We start from the raw sequence: 20,013 nt of genomic DNA, 5'->3' as shown, positions 1-20,013 counted from the left end.
TTGATATGGTATCGTATTGATACTGTATCGTATTGATATCGTTGTATCGTATTGATATTGTATCGTATTGATACTGTATCGTATTGATATCGTTGTATCGTATTGATATTGTATCGTATTGATACGGTATCGTATTGATATTGTATCGTATTGATATCGTATCGTATTGATATGGTATTGTATCGTATTGATATTGTATCGTATTGATATGGTATTGTATTGATATGGTATTGTATTGATATCGTTGTATCGTATTGATATTGTATCGTATTGATATTGTATCGTATTGATATCGTATCGTATTGATATTGTATCGTATTGATACGGTATCGTATTGATATGGTATCGTATTGATACTGTATCGTATTGATATCGTTGTATCGTATTGATATTGTATCGTATTGATACGGTATCGTATTGATATTGTATCGTATTGATATTGTATCGTATTGATATGGTATTGTATTGATATGGTATTGTATTGATATGGTATCGTATTGATACTGTATCGTATTGATATCGTTGTATCGTATTGATATTGTATCGTATTGATACGGTATCGTATTGATATTGTATCGTATTGATATTGTATCGTATTGATACGGTATCGTATTGATATGGTATCGTATTGATACTGTATCGTATTGATATCGTTGTATCGTATTGATATTGTATCGTATTGATACGGTATCGTATTGATATTGTATCGTATTGATATTGTATCGTATTGATATCGTTGTATCGTATTGATATTGTATCGTATTGATACGGTATCGTATTGATATTGTATCGTATTGATATTGTATCGTATTGATATGGTATTGTATTGATATGGTATTGTATTGATATCGTTGTATCGTATTGATATTGTATCGTATTGATATTGTATCGTATTGATATCGTATCGTATTGATATTGTATCGTATTGATACGGTATCGTATTGATATGGTATCGTATTGATACTGTATCGTATTGATATCGTTGTATCGTATTGATATTGTATCGTATTGATACGGTATCGTATTGATATTGTATCGTATTGATATTGTATCGTATTGATATGGTATTGTATTGATATGGTATTGTATTGATATGGTATCGTATTGATACTGTATCGTATTGATATCGTTGTATCGTATTGATATTGTATCGTATTGATACGGTATCGTATTGATATTGTATCGTATTGATATTGTATCGTATTGATACGGTATCGTATTGATATGGTATCGTATTGATACTGTATCGTATTGATATCGTTGTATCGTATTGATATTGTATCGTATTGATACGGTATCGTATTGATATTGTATCGTATTGATATCGTTGTATCGTATTGATATTGTATCGTATTGATACGGTATCGTATTGATATTGTATCGTATTGATATCGTATCGTATTGATATGGTATTGTATCGTATTGATATGGTATCGTATTGATATGGTATCGTATTGATATGGTATCGTATTGATATCGTTGTATCGTATTGATATGGTATTGTATTGATATGGTATTGTATTGATATGGTATTGTATTGTATTGATATCGTTGTATCGTATTGATATGGTATTGTATTGATATGGTATTGTATTGATATGGTATCGTATTGATATGGTATTGTATTGATATGGTATTGTATTGATATCGTTGTATCGTATTGATATGGTATTGTATTGATATGGTATTGTATTGATACCGTTGTATCGTATTGATATGGTATTGTATTGATATGGTATTGTATTGATATGGTATTGTATTGATATCGTTGTATCGTATTGATATGGTATTGTATTGATATGGTATTGTATTGATATCGTTGTATCGTATTGATATGGTATTGTATTGATATGGTATTGTATTGATATGGTATTGTATCGTATTGATATGGTATCGTATTGATATTGTATCGTATTGATATTGTTGTATCGTATTGATATTGTATCGTATTGATATTGTATTGTATTGATATCGTTGTATCGTATTGATACGGTATCGTATTGATATTGTATTGTATTGATATGGTATTGTATTGATATGGTATTGTATTGATATGGTATTGTATCGTATTGATATTGTATCGTATTGATATTGTATCGTCTTGATATCGTTGTATCGTATTGATATGGTATTGTATTGATATGGTATTGTATCGTATTGATATGGTATTGTATTGATATGGTATTGTATCGTATTGATATTGTATCGTATTGATATTGTATCGTATTGATATTGTATCGTCTTGATATCGTTGTATCGTATTGATATGGTATTGTATTGATACTGTATCGTATTGATATGGTATTGTATTGATATGGTATTGTATCGTATTGATATGGTATCGTATTGATATCGTTGTATCGTATTGATATCATTGTATCGTATTGATATGGTATTGTATTGATATGGTATTGTATTGATATGGTATTGTATTGATATGGTATTGTATCGTATTGATATCGTTGTATCGTATTGATATGGTATTGTATTGATATGGTATTGTATTGATACTGTATCGTATTGATATGGTATTGTATTGATATGGTATTGTATCGTATTGATATTGTATCGTATTGATATGGTATCGTATTGATATCGTTGTATCGTATTGATATCGTTGTATCGTATTGATATGGTATTGTATTGATATGGTATTGTATTGATATGGTATTGTATCGTATTGATATTGTATTGTATTGATATGGTATCGTATTGATATCGTTGTATCGTATTGATATGGTATTGTATCGTATTGATATTGTATCGTATTGATATTGTTGTATCGTATTGATATGGTATTGTATCGTATTGATATTGTATCGTATTGATATTGTTGTATCGTATTGATATGGTATTGTATCGTATTGATATTGTTGTATCGTATTGATATGGTATTGTATCGTATTGATATCGTTGTATCGTATTGATATCGTTGTATCGTATTGATATCGTTGTATCGTATTGATATTGTATCGTATTGATATCGTTGTATCGTATTGATATTGTTGTATCGTATCGTATTGATATCGTCTTGATATTGTATCGTATTGATATCGTTGAATCGTATCGTATTGATATCGTTGTATCGTATCGTATTGATATTGTATCGTATTGATATCGTATTGATATCGTATCGTATTGATATCGTTGTATCGTATTGATATGGTATTGTATCGTATTGATATCGTTGTATCGTATTGATATGGTATTGTATCGTATTGATATTGTTGTATCGTATTGATATGGTATTGTATCGTATTGATATCGTTGTATCGTATTGATATCGTATCGTATTGATATCGTTGTATCGTATTGATATCGTATCGTTGTATCGTATCGTATTGATATTGTATCGTATTGATATCGTCTTGATATCGTATCGTATTGATATCGTTGTATCGTATTGATATCGTTGAATCGTATCGTATTGATATCGTTGTATCGTATCGTATTGATATTGTATCGTATTGATATCGTATTGATATCGTATCGTATTGATATCGTTGTATCGTATTGATATCGTTGTATCGTATTGATATCGTATCGTATTGATATCGTTGTATCGTATTGATATCGTTGTATCGTATTGATATCGTATCGTATTGATATCGTATCGTATTGTATTGATATTGATAGCGGCTGCATGAGAAGACGTATCCATAGGACTCAGTTGTAAAACAAGGGATGAAACTTTAATCTGATGGTAATATTAAAAATTAAAAATATCCGTTGTGCAACATTTCCAAAGCATTTAAACAGAAGTCTCCCTTTTTATACACTTAACAGAAGAAGCAGCATTTTGTAGTTGTGTAAATGTTTCCAGTTGGATAAAGTCTGTCCCCCCCCCCCATAGCTGAAGTACAAGGAGAAGTTTCAGAAGGAGATGAAAGGAAAGAAACCAGAGTATGACCTGAAGAACAGTAAGATCTACCAGACGTTGAAGGACGCCAACGTGTTGGCCAGTGACGTGAGTAGAGCGCCAGTAGAGACGTGTGCAAAGAGTGTGTTCACACACACACATACATACATATACATACGTGTGTGTGTGTGTGTGTGTGTGCAGGTGAAGTACAAGGGAGACCTGAAGAAGCTCCACAAGCCTGTGACTGACATGGCCGAGTCTCTGTCCATGCAGCACAACCTGAGCACCAGCAAGCTGTCCAGCAGCGTAAGACCTTTAAGAACAACAATAACAACAACAACAACAACAACAATGCATTTCATTCATAAAGCATCTCAGAGTGCTTTAACGCAGGAAGCTGCTCATTTCACGTCATCCACACACCATCTGGTAGTGACCCTTACCCTTTGACCTTTGACCTTCTCCTCCATCCACACGTCCATTACTGTGTGACCTCATCTGGTAGTGACCCTTACCCTTTGACCTTTAACCTTCTCCTCCATCCACACGTCCATTACTGTGTGACCTCATCTGGTAGTGACCCTTACCCTTTGACCTTTAACCTTCTCCTCCATCCACACGTCCATTACTGTGTGACCTCATCTGGTAGTGACCCTTACCCTTTGACCTTTGACCTTCTCCTCCATCCACACGTCCATTACTGTGTGACCTCATCTGGTAGTGACCCTTACCCTTTGACCTTTGACCTTTCCTCCTGTAGTTTCATTAATGATAACATAACACAAACTCTAGATCATTTGTAACCACCTTTCATTCTAGATGTTGTCATGTTTGGCGTATTAACCCGTTATCGTTAAGAGGCGGGGAAATATTCTGAGAACAAACTTTGAGATTCATGAGAAAAGAATCGTGGATATCGTCTTCTGTTAAACTGGTGAATTTAATTTAATGAGTTTTTTAGGTGAATTTAACCCAGTTCGTGGTGACGTCATTCCAGAAGCTGGTGATAATAATCTGATGATTCACATGTTTTTACTTTTGACTCATGGTCTGAGGTGTCACGAGGATTTATATCGTACATTTGTGGATTTAATTTAAGGATTTCTGAGTTGCTTTTTATACAAATTTATGATTTAATAATCTTTTCCAGTTTTTTCTGGTTAATTCAGATTTTTTTTTTTTTTTTAAACCTTTCAAGTTTTTTACTCTGAATATTTCTCCCGGCTCTGTAATATATATATGTATATATATATATTACATTATTATTTAATATATATATATATATATATTCCCTACAATGGCCATGATACGCCGGCGTAGTTCCCACAATCATAATGTTAGTGTTCCTGTCAAACAATGTAATTATGGGATGTAATTGAAGTCTCACTTGACTGTAGTACGTCTACAAGAAGAAGTTTGAGGACAGTAAAGGTCACTACCACATGATCGCCGACACACCAGAGCAGCTCCATCACAAGGAGGCCTCTGAGCTCCAGAGCAACGTAAGTGGAACCGAGTCTGGGGGTCCACAAAGACCCCCCAAGCCCCCAAGCCCCCAAACCCCCAGTGGGTTAACAACCTTCTACTCACACACCTTTATGTGGTCTTAAAGAGGAGCAACGTGTTGCTTTTAATGGTCAATAACTCAAGTAGGAGAAAACGGTTAATATTGTACACATTGTCCCTTTATATAGAAGATTAAATACATAAATAAAGCCTGAAACTGATCATTTCTCAACTTTCTAAATATTGATTTATTCTGAATTAAATAGAAAGAACTTTTACTGGTGCTGTATTCCCATTTTGCAGTTGAGTATTTTTATTGTATTTTTATAGTATTTGTGATATATTGTATTTTTACTTACTAATTATTAGATGAGTAAGAGTTGTGTTATCCGTAGCAGTGTATTTGCTTATGTTAGTGCGGTTAAGAGTACTTTTTATTAAAGTATTTGTATCTTCATCAACATTTAACTTTGACAGACATCTTCTCGTTATAGATTAAAACTAAAATACAGAGCGTACTGAAATAAATGACAATACTGTGTGTGTGTGTGTGTGTGTGTGTGTGCGTGTGCAGGTGAAGTACAAGGAGAAGTATGAGAAGGAGAAGGGGAAGGCCATGCTGGACTTCGAGACGCCCACATATGTGACGGCTAAAGAATCCCAGCAAATGCAGAGTCAGGTAATTCATAATTCACCCGTCTCCTCTGAAGAATATATACTGAGACAGCTTTATTATATATTATTTATATATATTATTATTATTATACATATTATGTATTATGTATATATTATTTATAATATATATATATATATATCATATATATATATTATTATTATTATACATATTATGTATTATATGTATATTATTTATAATATATATATATATATCATATATATATATTATTTATATATAATATATATTATATATATTATATATATATGTACATATAATATATATATAAATATATATTTTTTTATAGGGCCTTTAATTACCAGTTTATACAATCTAAACTGCTTAGTGAGTTAAAATATCTTGTAAAATCTGGATTTATTTGACAATTCCCACCACACACTGAGTATAATATACTGAGTATAATATACTGAGTATATTATACTCAGTATAATATACTGAGTATAATATACTGAGTATATTATACTCAGTATATTATACTCAGTATATTATAATCTCACCCCGGTGCAGGGAGGTGCAGGGAGGGCCCAGGTAACGTGAACACTCCATTCACACGTTCACAGTGTTTGATAATCAGATGAAAGTCGTATCCAGATTGTTGTTGTTCTGGTGGAAAGGTCACGACCTCAGTACACGCCTCACCACGGCTACAGAGTGGACACGTGTCAGGTGACTGCTGCTCGCGTGTGGTTGGTTGAGCTCTGTTTGTCTTTATCTCTTTCGGCCAATAGAAAGACTATAAGAAGGACTTTGAGGAGCACATGAGGGGCAAGAACCTCTCAGGGTTGGAGGTCACGCCCGCCATGATACATGTCAGGCACGCCACCAAAATAGCCAGCGAGGTAACTAAGAGGACGATGTGCCCCTGAGAACCCCCCTCAGAAACCCCTGAGAACCCCTCACCCCTATAATCACACTAAGACCTCCTCACAACCTCAGTCCTTAAACCTCCTTTAGTTCCGTCCCTCATTGTTTGTTTCTGTTTACACATGTGTCTGTTTACATGTAGGATTGTTTGTGTTTGTTTGTATTTATATGTGACTCTGTTTACATGTAGGATTGATTGTTTGTATTTAGTTGTCTGTTGACATGTTGGTTTGTTTGTATTTACTTGTCTGTTGACATGTTGGTTTGTTTGTATTTACGTGTCTGTTGACATGTTGGTTTGTTTGTATTTACGTGTCTGTTGACATGTTGGTTTGTTTGTATTTACGTGTCTGTTGACATGTTGAACTCTAACTTCTCAATCAGAACACGACTGACGGCTTCTTGTTAAAAATGCTCTGCATGGAGTCGTTTGACTCAAAAAGGTGAAAAGCTGACTTGAATGTTGTTGTTGTTGTTGTTTTTGTTTCCACGTTCTATCTGATAAACTGTGGTTCACGTTGTTGTTTATCAGTATTCTTGCCGAAGTCACCGACGCCTCCCCTCAAAAGTTTCACTCGTTAATAATAAAACACTTTAAACATAGAAACAGGTTCAAATCTGTTGAAGAGACGTTTCAGAGCTTCTTCACACTTTAAAAACGTCTAATATTCAGTAAGCAGACCTGTGCTCTGATTGGTCGAGGCGCTCGGTGACTTGGAGCCGTCTGCTGCACGCCTCACCCCGCCTGCTGCTCCTTGTCTCCTGGTCTGTAGAAAGAGTACAGGAGGGATCTAGAGGAGGGCGTGAAGGGTAGAGGGCTCACGCTGCTGGAGGAAACTCCGGAGCTCTTGAGGGCCACGAATGCCACTCGCATCCTGTCTGAGGTACGATGGCGCCGGCTCTCGGCCCCGAGCGCCTCCTCGTCCGCTGAACCCTTAACTCGGCTTCCTCATCTTCACAGGCCACTCCCACTCTCATCCTCACTAATGTTCCAGCTCCTCCTTCTGTGGTCTTTAATGTTCCCACAATTCTGTTCTACTTGACATCAATGTGACCAGTCAGCCTGAAATGTACTCGAAGCATATTTAGTTTAATTTAATGTGACGTTATATTCATAAAGCTTCACTTTAATTCATTTACATGCATCACTTTTATTATCTTTTAAAGGTTGGTTGGTCGTAGCGCATGAGAGTTTCATCACTGTAAATAAAGTGAAAACATTGTTGTTGTTGTTTGCTTTAACACACTTCCCTTAACTACTGCTGTTTCTTTCAGTTGTGGGTGGAGCTTCACACACAATCTGCTGTCCCTGAGCTTTAAAAGAGAAACACTTCTAATCTCTTCTAACTCCTTTATTCCTGATTCCCCCGCTCACTGCACATGAGTACAGCTCCTCTCATTGGTCGACAGCGTTTAACACCGGTCACATGTGATGTTTGCAGAGAGAGTACAAGAAGTCGCTGGAGCTGGAGATCAAAGGAAAAGGAATGATGGCTTTGGCTACAGACACCCCGGACTTCATGAGGGCGAGGAACGCCACGGACATCCTGAGTCAGGTCAGAGTCCTCTTCCTGGGAGGACCAGGACCAGGGGCCACACGGGGACCCCTATACATCATTACATATTTACTTCAACGTGAACATGAAGCATAGACTTCTATACAACCAGAGGAGTCGCCCCCTGGTGGTCAGGAGAGAGAATGCAGCTTTAACACATGAAGCATAGACTTCTATACAACCAGAGGAGTCGCCCCCTGGTGGTCAGGAGAGAGAATGCAGCTTTAACACATGAAGCATAGACTTCTATACAACCAGAGGAGTCGCCCCCTGGTGGTCAGGAGAGAGAATGCAGCTTTAACACATGAAGCGTAGACTTCTATACAACCAGAGGAGTCGCCCCCTGGTGGTCAGGAGAGAGAATGCAGCTTTAACACATGAAGCATAGACTTCTATACAACCAGAGGAGTCGCCCCCTGGTGGTCAGGAGAGAGAATGCAGCTTTAACACATGAAGCATAGACTTCTATACAACCAGAGGAGTCGCCCCCTGGTGGTCAGGAGAGAGAATGCAGCTTTAACACATGAAGCGTAGACTTCTATACAACCAGAGGAGTCGCCCCCTGGTGGTCAGGAGAGAGAATGCAGCTTTAACACATGAAGCATAGACTTCTATACAACCAGAGGAGTCGCCCCCTGGTGGTCAGGAGAGAGAATGCAGCTTTAACACATGAAGCATAGACTTCTATACAACCAGAGGAGTCGCCCCCTGGTGGTCAGGAGAGAGAATGAAGTTTAACACATGAAGCGTAGACTTCTATACAACCAGAGGTAGTTCTGGTATATTTGCAGTTGTAGTTCAGGATCTGTGCTGACTGACGTCTTGTTCTTCAGAGTAAGTACAAGCACACCGCTGAACTGGACCGGGCCTGCTACACGAGTGTCATCGACACCCCAGACATCCTCCACGCTCAGCAGATGAAGAACATCATCAGTCAGGTGGCTCAACCCTCAACAACCATCTGGAGACAATCCACAACTTAAAACTCCCTCTTTTAATTAAATATATATTCCTGTCGTTTGTTATTGTGAACAGAAAAAGTACAGAGAGGAGGCCGAGAGGACGATGTCTCACTACGTTCCCGTCCTGGACACCCCGGAGATGCAGAGAGTCCGTGAGAACCAGAAGAACTTCAGCACTGTAAGTAAAAACCAGTAAAAGAAGAATTGTTCTGGTTCTACTGGGCCAACGTGTGTCAGAATGCAGTTCTGCTGGTCTTCAATACTTTGTACTTTTCCACTGATGTACATGAAGTTTCTTTGTGTCCATGTTTGTAGTGAAACAGAAACTGAGCTTCCTGTTTCTCTCACTGCGTCACTGAAACATCTCCCTGTTGTCTCTCTCCCGTAGCATCAGTACCAGAGTGACCATAACAACTTAAAGGGCAAAGTGTCTTCTGTAAAGGACACTCCTGAAATGCTCCGCGTTAAAGAGAATACAAAGAATTTCAGCTTGGTACCTACAAGGCGATGTTCTCCATGTTTCTCTAACCCGTTTCCCTAACACCCCCTGACATGCAGCCTGGACCCTCCGGACCAAAGCCTCTTAATCCAGCTCACCTCTCGTGTGGCATTGAGACGTGTCAGTGCGGCGCTTGTGTGTTTGTTAGTCACTCCTTTACAGTGTTGTTGTTGTTGTTGTTGTTCAGAGTGTTTATTTCTATGGGAGGTGAACTCCGGCTAACCGCTGGTTGCTGCTTTCGTTCCTCGTGAAGATTCAGTACAAGGAGGATCTGGGAGGGGGCACGTCTCTGGCCGAGACCCCGGAGATGGAGCGCGTTAAACACAACCAGCGCAACATTAGCACGGTACTCCCAGAGTGGCCTCCTCCATCATCTCCATCATCTCCTCCTCCTCCATCATCTCCATCATCTCCTCCTCCTCCATCATCTCCATCATCTCCTCCTCCTCCATCATCTCCATCATCTCCTCCTCCTCCATCATCTCCATCATCTCCTCCTCCTCCATCATCTCCATCATCTCCTCCTCCTCCATCATCTCCATCATCTCCTCCTCCTCCATCATCTCCATCATCTGCTCCTCCTCCATCATCTCCATCATCTCCTCCTCCTCCTCCATCATCTCCATCATCTCCTCCTCCTCCATCATCTCCATCATCTCCTCCTCCTCCATCATCTCCATCATCTCCTCCTCCTCCATCTCCTCCTCCTCCATCATCTCCATCATCTCCTCCTCCTCCGTCTCCTCCTCCTCCATCATCTCCATCATCTCCTCCTCCTCCATCTCCTCCTCCTCCATCATCTCCATCATCTCCTCCTCTCCTGGCCTGGACTATAACCTCCACCTGTAATCTCTTGCTCTTGCAGCCGGCGCCTTTAATCCCTCATACTTATTATTTTACTTTTAGACTTTTCTGATTTATAGGATTTTATGGAGCTCCCAAAGCGCTGAATTATTCTTTTGTTAATTTGTGGAGGTTTATAGATCCAGATATATATAGATATATATTTGGCCAACTTCATTACGATAATAAATAGTTTCTATGCTGGCGTATTGTAGTTAAAATACTGTGCTTGTGTGTGCTTTGTGGGGCAGATTCAGTACAAGGAGTCTGTGGGTCAAGGCACCGCCATACCAGATCTCCCCGAGGTGAAGCGGGTCCGAGAAACCCAGAAGAACATCAGCTCGGTAGAGGAAAAGCTGTGACCCTGAAACGACCCTTAAAACAACCCTTAAAACGACCCTTAAAATCACCCCCCAGAACGCCCTCTGACCGCTCCTCCATCCTAACTACAGATTCACAAATCACAACGTTTCTTTTTTTTTCAGCCTTCGTTGTCGACTTTATTTTAAATTCCCTCCATCTTTCCTTGAATGAGTGTGTTCCCCTGGATTTGATCTTCATCTTCATCGTCTTTCTTTCCAGCATCCCTCCCCCCTCACTGGAGACTAACCTCCTCTGACTGTGTCGTTGTGTCTCTAAAGATTCAATACAAAGCCGGCGTGGAACACGGCACGTCGGTGTCGGAGACCCCCGAGATGGAGCGAGTCAAACGCAACCAGCTCAACATCAGCACGGTGACCCTCCTCTTCCTCGCCCTTCATCCCTCAAACGCTCCACTGCCATAACAACGTCTCAACCTGTCACATAAAACCCAAACGACAACCCGCCGTGCAGAACGCCGCTCATGCTCCTTCCTGTCTGTCTGACTGTGCTTGTGTGTGCTTTGTGGGGCAGGTTCAGTACAAGGAGTCTGTGGGTCAAGGCACCGCCATACCAGATCTCCCCGAGGTGAAGCGGGTCCGAGAAACCCAGAAGAACATCAGCTCGGTAGAGGAAAAGCTGTGACCCTGAAACGACCCTTAAAACAACCCTTAAAACGACCCTTAAAACAACCCTTAAAACGCCCTCTGACCAACTAAAGAGTCAAAGGTCGCGGCCGGAAAGTCCTTTTTCCTCCAGAAGGTTCCTCACTGAGTGGAACCTTCTGGAGTCTCGAAGCAGCTGCTTGAACCCTCTAGGCTAAGGAAAGGTGCCTCAAAGCTTCCTTTCCTATCTCCTTCAGCATAGGAAACACTGGACCTTCCTTTACCAAAGGAGAGGAGATGCCGTCCCACAATGCCTTGCGGCGGCAGCATTTAGAGTGACGTACCATGAGAACAATGGATGTGTTTGTCTCACTCAGTTTAACGTTTATTTTCATACATTCATAAACTGATGATGATGATGATGACGAGACAGAGACAACCATCTACTTTCATTTTATTTGTTTTTGTTTACTTCCAAAAATACAGTAAATATAACTAATTATCATTCTCAACAACAAGAAGCATCAATAAAAAATTATAAATTAAAAAGCAAAATAATGTACATTATTGCACAAAGTAAATATTGATATTGATCCGTTTCATTGGTTCTTCTCCTGTTGATGGATAAGTGCTCTAGGAGAACTTTCCTCGTGACCTCGTGACCTCGTGACCTCTTCCATCGAAGGTCGAGGAACGTTGTGACTTTCCGACCGCAGCCTTGACAGCTTCGCCTCCCGTGTAGTTTTAGTTCTCCGCCTCCATCTTAACTCAAGTTCATTCTTTTTTTTTCCAGCCTTCATCGATGACCAGATGTAGTTTTATTCCCACAAAGCATCCTAAATCCTAAATAAGTGTCCCTGGATTCTGTTGGGCCACTAACCTCCTCTGACTGTGTCGTTGTGTCTCTAAAGATTCAATACAAAGCCGGCGTGGAACACGGCACGTCGGTGTCGGAGACCCCCGAGATGGAGCGAGTCAAACGCAACCAGCTCAACATCAGCACGGTGACCCTCCTCTTCCTCGCCCTTCATCCCTCAAACGCTCCATAACCCTTTTAGACCCGTCGTGCATATTTAGCTCCGATGAGCTGGGCTTGGACCTCCGGGCCTCTTCCATAACCCCCCCACCCCCCAGGAAGCTGTGTCTAACTCCACGTGTCTGCTGTGGTGTTGTGATGCTGTCTTGCTCCTCTCTCTCTTTCTGATTGTCTTATGTTCTTTTCTTCTTACCTGAACCCGTCGTGTCGGGCAGATCAAGTACAAGGACTCTCTGGGTCTCGGCACGGCGATCCCGGACCTCCCCGAGGTGCAGCGGGTCAAACAAAGCCAGAAGAACATCAGCTCGGTAGCAGCCCCAGTGTGCTCCTAACCGAGTGGACAGTAGTGCTTCCTCCCCCTCCATCTTTAATTCCTCCATCATCAACCAATCAACCTCTCCTCTTTTGGCCTTCCAGATGTACCGTATCTTCTAACCCACGTGAAGCTAATGTTCCACGTGTCAGCTAACGACAAACTAAAGCCGAGTGTGTTTGTTCCTCCGACAGAGATCCTGATCCAGGATGAGTGGCTCAGGACCAGTTCCTCTAACGCTTTACAGTCATTCCTTTGAGAGATCCTGTTTGTGTCTGTACATGTTGAAGGTTAAAACCCTCTGAACCCCGAGCCTTTAATACACAACATCTGGACCAGAACTAGAACAGTTATTATGAACAGTTATGAAAAAACACTTTAATCTATACATCCAACATGTTGCTCTGATTGGTTGTCATGATGATGACGTCATAGTTTCACCGAGCAGCTCAGAATTTAATGTTTTTTACACAATCTGATTAAAGCAAACGGTTTATTAACTTTAGGATTATTTTAAATGAGACGCGTAGAATATAATGTTTGGGATTAAATATAAAACTAGGCTTCGTTTTGGCTGCGTTTGATGAGCCGCCACACGTTTGGGTGTTCAGAGGGTTGGAGTCTCAGAAAGCAGTCCTACAGGTGTGTGTTCTGCGTGTTCTGCGTGTTCTGCGTGTTCTGACTGGCTCTTGGGCCGCTGTGCTTCTGTCCTGTAGGTGTTGTATAGAGACAGTTCAGCCAAGGGAACCCCTGTGGTGTTCACCCCAGAGATGGAGCGGGTCAAACGGAACCAGGAAAACATTAGCTCGGTACTTTGAGAACCTCCTGCAGAACCCCCCCCCCCCCCCCCCCCCCCCCCCACACACACACGTTAACCCTTCCTAACAGGCTCTGGTTATCGTATTAATTGTCCCCACTGCTCCTGTGTTTAAAACCTCCAGCTGTGGTGCTTCTGCACATCATCACCGCTAACCTCTCATCTTCCTCTCCTCTTCATCTTCCTCTTCATCTTCCTCCCACTGAAGATTGGGAACGTAATCTTGTGTTTCATCTCCCTTCTAATTCATCCGTCTGACATCCCAGTAATGCCCCCCCCCCCCCCAGCTCTGTGTCCTCTTCCCATTGAGCCTCTTTGTGCTGCTAACAGCTGCTGTGTGACGGCTTCAGGTTTGAAACTCACTGTCCCCCCCCCCCCCCCCCCCCCCCCTCCAGGTGCTGTACTCAGACAGTTTCCGTAAGCAGGTCCAGGGCAAAGCGGCCTTCGTCCTGGACACACCTGAGATGAGGCGCGTCAGGGAGACCCAGCGCAACATTTCTGGGGTGAGATTCACAAATCAGTCGTTTCCTCAAAGCAGACCATTTTCACACTTATAGGGACAGTGTGTGATATTTAGTGACATCTAGTGGTGAAGTTGCAGATTGCAAGCAACAACATGCCCCCCCCTTTCTAAGTGTGTAGAGAACTACTGTGGTCCTTTAGGTCAAGAGATATATCTTTAGCATTTCATGACTATACGGAGCTGCTCTTATCAACTCTGTTCTTCTTCATGACTAAATAATTACTTATGGATTCAGAACAGCAAAGTCACCAATATCTCACTGGAAACTAATCTAAAATGTCATTAAAATAAATAAGATCAGTGAAGTTTATATTTAATTATAATAACATACATCAGATGGTATCAGTCATTCTGAAAAAGTAAAGATTGTTTCGTCAGGTCTTTATAATGAAAGCATTTTCACGTACATTATATTCCATTTAATGCTCCACGCCGTTCCTTTGACCGCGGCTGTGTTGATGTGCAGGTAAAGTACCACGAGGACTTCGAGAAGAGCAAAGGCAGCTTCACGGCCACCGCCTCCGACCTGGTGATGGAACGTGTGAAGAAGAACACCCAGGACTTCAGCGACATCAACTACCGCGGCATCCAGCGCCGCGTGGTGGAGATGGAGAGGAGGCGCGCCATCGAGCACGACCAGGAGACCACCACCGGTACGGTCACAGGCTTTATAGTGGAGAAAGAGAGGCTTAAAAACAAGCTTTATAGTGGAGAAAGAGAGGCTTAAAAACAAGCTTTATAGTGGAGAAAGAGAGGCTTAAAAACAAGCTTTATAGTGGAGAAAGAGGCGCTTAAAAACAAGCTTTATAGTGGAGAAAGAGGCTTAAAAACAAGCTTTATAGTGGAGAAAGAGAGGCTTAAAAACAAGCTTTATAGTGGAGAAAGAGAGGCTTAAAAACAAGCTTAATAGTGGAGAAAGAGGCTTAAAAACAAGCTTCATAGTGGAGAAAGAGAGGCTTAAAAACAAGCTTTATAGTGGAGAAAGAGGCTTAAAAACAAGCTTTATAGTGGAGAAAGAGGCTTAAAAACAAGCTTTATAGTGGAGAAATAAAGGCTTAAAAACAAGCTTTATAGTGGTGAAATAAAGGCTTAAAAACAAGCTTTATAGTGGAGAAAGAGGCTTAAAAACAAGCTTTATAGTGGAGAAATAAAGGCTTAAAAACAAGCTTTATAGTGGAGAAATAAAGGCTTAAAAACAAGCTTTATAGTGGAGAAAGAGGCTTAAAAACAAGCTTTATAGTGGAGAAATAAAGGCTTAAAAACAAGCTTTATAGTGGAGAAAGAGAGGCTTAAAAACAAGCTTAATAGTGGAGAAAGAGGCTTAAAAACAAGCTTTATAGTGGAGAAATAAAGGCTTAAAAACAAGCTTTATAGTGGAGAAATAAAGGCTTAAAAACAAGCTTTATAGTGGAGAAAGAGAGGCTTAAAAACAAGCTTTATAGTGGAGAAAGAGGCGCTTAAAAACAAGCTTTATAGTGGAGAAAGAGGCTTAAAAACAAGCTTTATAGTGGAGAAAGAGGCTTAAAAACAAGCTTTATAGTGGAGAAAGAGAGGCTTAAAAACAAGCTTAATAGTGGAGAAAGAGAGGCTTAAAAACAAGCTTAATAGTGGAGAAAGAGGCTTAAAAACAAGCTTTATAGTGGAGAAAGAGGCTTAAAAACAAGCTTTATAGTGGTGAAATAAAGGCTTAAAAACAAGCTTTATAGTGGAGAAAGAGGCTTAAAAACAAGCTTTATAGTGGAGAAATAAAGGCTTAAAAACAAGCTTTATAGTGGAGAAATAAAGGCTTAAAAACAAGCTTTATAGTGGAGAAAGAGGCTTAAAAACAAGCTTTATAGTGGAGAAATAAAGGCTTAAAAACAAGCTTTATAGTGGAGAAAGAGAGGCTTAAAAACAAGCTTAATAGTGGAGAAAGGCTTAAAAACAAGCTTAATAGTGGAGAAAGAGGCTTAAAAACAAGCTTTATAGTGGAGAAAGAGGCTTAAAAACAAGCTTTATAGTGGAGAAAGAGGCTTAAAAACAAGCTTTATAGTGGTGAAATAAAGGCTTAAAAACAAGCTTTATAGTGGAGAAAGAGGCTTAAAAACAAGCTTTATAGTGGAGAAATAAAGGCTTAAAAACAAGCTTTATAGTGGGGAAAGAGAGGCTTAAAAACAAGCTTAATAGTGGAGAAAGAGAGGCTTAAAAACAAGCTTAATAGTGGAGAAATAAAGGCTTAAAAACAAGCTTTATAGTGGAGAAATAAAGGCTTAAAAACAAGCTTTATAGTGGAGAAATAAAGGCTTAAAAACAAGCTTAATAGTGGAGAAAGAGGCGCTTAAAAACAAGCTTTATAGTGGAGAAAGAGGCTTAAAAACAAGCTTTATAGTGGAGAAAGAGGCTTAAAAACAAGCTTTATAGTGGAGAAATAGAGGCTTAAAAACAAGCTTAATAGTGGAGAAAGAGGCTTAAAAACAAGCTTTATAGTGGAGAAAGAGGCTTAAAAACAAGCTTTATAGTGGAGAAATAAAGGCTTAAAAACAAGCTTAATAGTGGAGAAAGAGGCTTAAAAACAAGCTTTATAGTGGAGAAAGAGGCTTAAAAACAAGCTTTATAGTGGAGAAAGAGGCTTAAAAACAAGCTTTATAGTGGAGAAATAAAGGCTTAAAAACAAGCTTTATAGTGGAGAAAGAGGCTTAAAAACAAGCTTTATAGTGGAGAAATAAAGGCTTAAAAACAAGCTTTATAGTGGAGAAATAAAGGCTTAAAAACAAGCTTTATAGTGGAGAAATAAAGGCTTAAAAACAAGCTTTATAGTGGAGAAAGAGGCTTAAAAACAAGCTTTATAGTGGAGAAAGAGAGGCTTAAAAACAAGCTTTATAGTGGAGAAATAAAGGCTTAAAAACAAGCTTTATAGTGGAGAAAGAGAGGCTTAAAAACAAGCTTTATAGTGGAGAAAGAGAGGCTTAAAAACAAGCTTTATAGTGGAGAAAGAGGCTTAAAAACAAGCTTTATAGTGGAGAAAGAGGCTTAAAAACAAGCTTTATAGTGGAGAAAGAGGCTTAAAAACAAGCTTTATAGTGGAGAAATAGAGGCTTAAAAACAAGCTTTATAGTGGAGAAAGAGAGGCTTAAAAACAAGCTTTATAGTGGAGAAAGAGAGGCTTAAAAACAAGCTTTATAGTGGAGAAAGAGGCTTAAAAACAAGCTTTATATTGGAGAAAGAGAGGCTTAAAAACAAGCTTTATAGTGGAGAAAGAGGCTTAAAAACAAGCTTTATAGTGGAGAAAGAGGCTTAAAAACAAGCTTTATAGTGGAGAAAGAGAGGCTTAAAAACAAGCTTTATAGTGGAGAAATAAAGGCTTAAAAACAAGCTTTATAGTGGAGAAAGAGGCTTAAAAACAAGCTTTATAGTGGAGAAAGAGGCTTAAAAACAAGCTTTATAGTGGAGAAAGAGAGGCTTAAAAACAAGCTTTATAGTGGAGAAAGAGGCTTAAAAACAAGCTTTATAGTGGAGAAATAAAGGCTTAAAAACAAGCTTTATAGTGGAGAAATAAAGGCTTAAAAACAAGCTTTATAGTGGAGAAATAAAGGCTTAAAAACAAGCTTTATAGTGGAGAAATAAAGGCTTAAAAACAAGCTTCATAGTGGAGAAAGAGGCTTAAAAACAAGCTTTATAGTGGAGAAATAAAGGCTTAAAAACAAGCTTTATAGTGGAGAAAGAGGCTTAAAAACAAGCTTTATAGTGGAGAAAGAGGCTTAAAAACAAGCTTTATAGTGGAGAAAGAGAGGCTTAAAAACAAGCTTCATAGTGAGGAAAGAGGCTTAAAAACAAGCTTTATAGTGGAGGAATAAAGGCTTAAAAACAAGCTTTATAGTGGAGAAAGAGGCTTAAAAACAAGCTTTATAGTGGTGAAATAAAGGCTTAAAAACAAGCTTAATAGTGGAGAAAGAGGCTTAAAAACAAGCTTTATAGTGGAGAAAGAGGCTTAAAAACAAGCTTTATAGTGGAGAAAGAGGCTTAAAAACAAGCTTTATAGTGGAGAAATAAAGGCTTAAAAACAAGCTTTATAGTGGAGAAATAAAGGCTTAAAAACAAGCTTTATAGTGGAGAAATAAAGGCTTAAAAACAAGCTTTATAGTGGAGAAAGAGAGGCTTAAAAACAAGCTTTATAGTGGAGAAATAAAGGCTTAAAAACAAGCTTTATAGTGGAGAAAGAGAGGCTTAAAAACAAGCTTTATAGTGGAGAAAGAGGCTTAAAAACAAGCTTTATAGTGGAGAAAGAGGCTTAAAAACAAGCTTAATAGTGGAGAAAGAGAGGCTTAAAAACAAGCTTTATAGTGGAGAAAGAGGCTTAAAAACAAGCTTTATAGTGGAGAAAGAGGCTTAAAAACAAGCTTTATAGTGGAGAAAGAGGCTTAAAAACAAGCTTTATAGTGGAGAAAGAGAGGCTTAAAAACAAGCTTTATAGTGGAGAAAGAGGCTTAAAAACAAGCTTTATAGTGGAGAAAGAGGCTTAAAAACAAGCTTTATAGTGGAGAAAGAGGCTTAAAAACAAGCTTAATAGTGGAGAAAGAGAGGCTTAAAAACAAGCTTTATAGTGGAGAAAGAGGCTTAAAAACAAGCTTTATAGTGGAGAAAGAGAGGCTTAAAAACAAGCTTTATAGTGGAGAAAGAGGCTTAAAAACAAGCTTTATAGTGGAGAAATAAAGGCTTAAAAACAAGCTTTATAGTGGAGAAATAAAGGCTTAAAAACAAGCTTTATAGTGGAGAAATAAAGGCTTAAAAACAAGCTTTATAGTGGAGAAATAAAGGCTTAAAAACAAGCTTCATAGTGGAGAAAGAGGCTTAAAAACAAGCTTTATAGTGGAGAAATAAAGGCTTAAAAACAAGCTTTATAGTGGAGAAAGAGGCTTAAAAACAAGCTTTATAGTGGAGAAAGAGGCTTAAAAACAAGCTTTATAGTGGAGAAAGAGAGGCTTAAAAACAAGCTTCATAGTGAGGAAAGAGGCTTAAAAACAAGCTTTATAGTGGAGAAAGAGGCTTAAAAACAAGCTTTATAGTGGTGAAATAAAGGCTTAAAAACAAGCTTAATAGTGGAGAAAGAGGCTTAAAAACAAGCTTTATAGTGGAGAAAGAGGCTTATAAACAAGCTTTATAGTGGAGAAAGAGGCTTAAAAACAAGCTTTATAGTGGAGAAATAAAGGTTTAAAAACAAGCTTTATAGTGGAGAAATAAAGGCTTAAAAACAAGCTTTATAGTGGAGAAATAAAGGCTTAAAAACAAGCTTTATAGTGGAGAAAGAGAGGCTTAAAAACAAGCTTTATAGTGGAGAAAGAGGCTTAAAAACAAGCTTTATAGTGGAGAAAGAGAGGCTTAAAAACAAGCTTTATAGTGGAGAAATAAAGGCTTAAAAACAAGCTTTATAGTGGAGAAATAAAGGCTTAAAAACAAGCTTCATAGTGGAGAAAGAGGCTTAAAAACAAGCTTTATAGTGGAGAAAGAGAGGCTTAAAAACAAGCTTTATAGTGGAGAAAGAGAGGCTTAAAAACAAGCTTTATAGTGGAGAAAGAGGCTTAAAAACAAGCTTTATA

General features: G+C 38.9%; 1 protein-coding gene across 1 annotated transcript in view; it reads left to right on the top strand.

Moving 5' to 3' along the window:
• The window catches only part of neb (nebulin), a 108,339-nt gene that overhangs the window by 84,885 nt on the left and 3,441 nt on the right, over positions 1-20,013 (top strand). Inside the window, exons 118-136 of the mRNA XM_034561701.1 lie at positions 3,854-3,967; positions 4,064-4,168; positions 5,260-5,364; positions 5,943-6,047; positions 6,791-6,901; positions 7,700-7,810; positions 8,369-8,482; positions 9,316-9,420; positions 9,518-9,622; positions 9,833-9,937; positions 10,197-10,289; positions 11,038-11,130; positions 11,428-11,520; positions 11,681-11,773; positions 12,663-12,755; positions 13,003-13,095; positions 13,817-13,909; positions 14,313-14,420; positions 14,907-15,093. Of these exons, the coding sequence (XP_034417592.1) occupies positions 3,854-3,967; positions 4,064-4,168; positions 5,260-5,364; positions 5,943-6,047; positions 6,791-6,901; positions 7,700-7,810; positions 8,369-8,482; positions 9,316-9,420; positions 9,518-9,622; positions 9,833-9,937; positions 10,197-10,289; positions 11,038-11,130; positions 11,428-11,520; positions 11,681-11,773; positions 12,663-12,755; positions 13,003-13,095; positions 13,817-13,909; positions 14,313-14,420; positions 14,907-15,093 (2,026 nt within the window). The remainder of the gene's footprint in view (positions 1-3,853; positions 3,968-4,063; positions 4,169-5,259; positions 5,365-5,942; positions 6,048-6,790; positions 6,902-7,699; positions 7,811-8,368; positions 8,483-9,315; positions 9,421-9,517; positions 9,623-9,832; positions 9,938-10,196; positions 10,290-11,037; positions 11,131-11,427; positions 11,521-11,680; positions 11,774-12,662; positions 12,756-13,002; positions 13,096-13,816; positions 13,910-14,312; positions 14,421-14,906; positions 15,094-20,013) is intronic.

Source organism: Cyclopterus lumpus, chromosome 21 (assembly GCF_009769545.1).
Source record: "Cyclopterus lumpus isolate fCycLum1 chromosome 21, fCycLum1.pri, whole genome shotgun sequence".
NCBI classification, from domain to species: Eukaryota; Metazoa; Chordata; class Actinopteri; order Perciformes; family Cyclopteridae; genus Cyclopterus; species Cyclopterus lumpus.
This window is presented reverse-complemented; position numbering and strand designations above follow the sequence as displayed.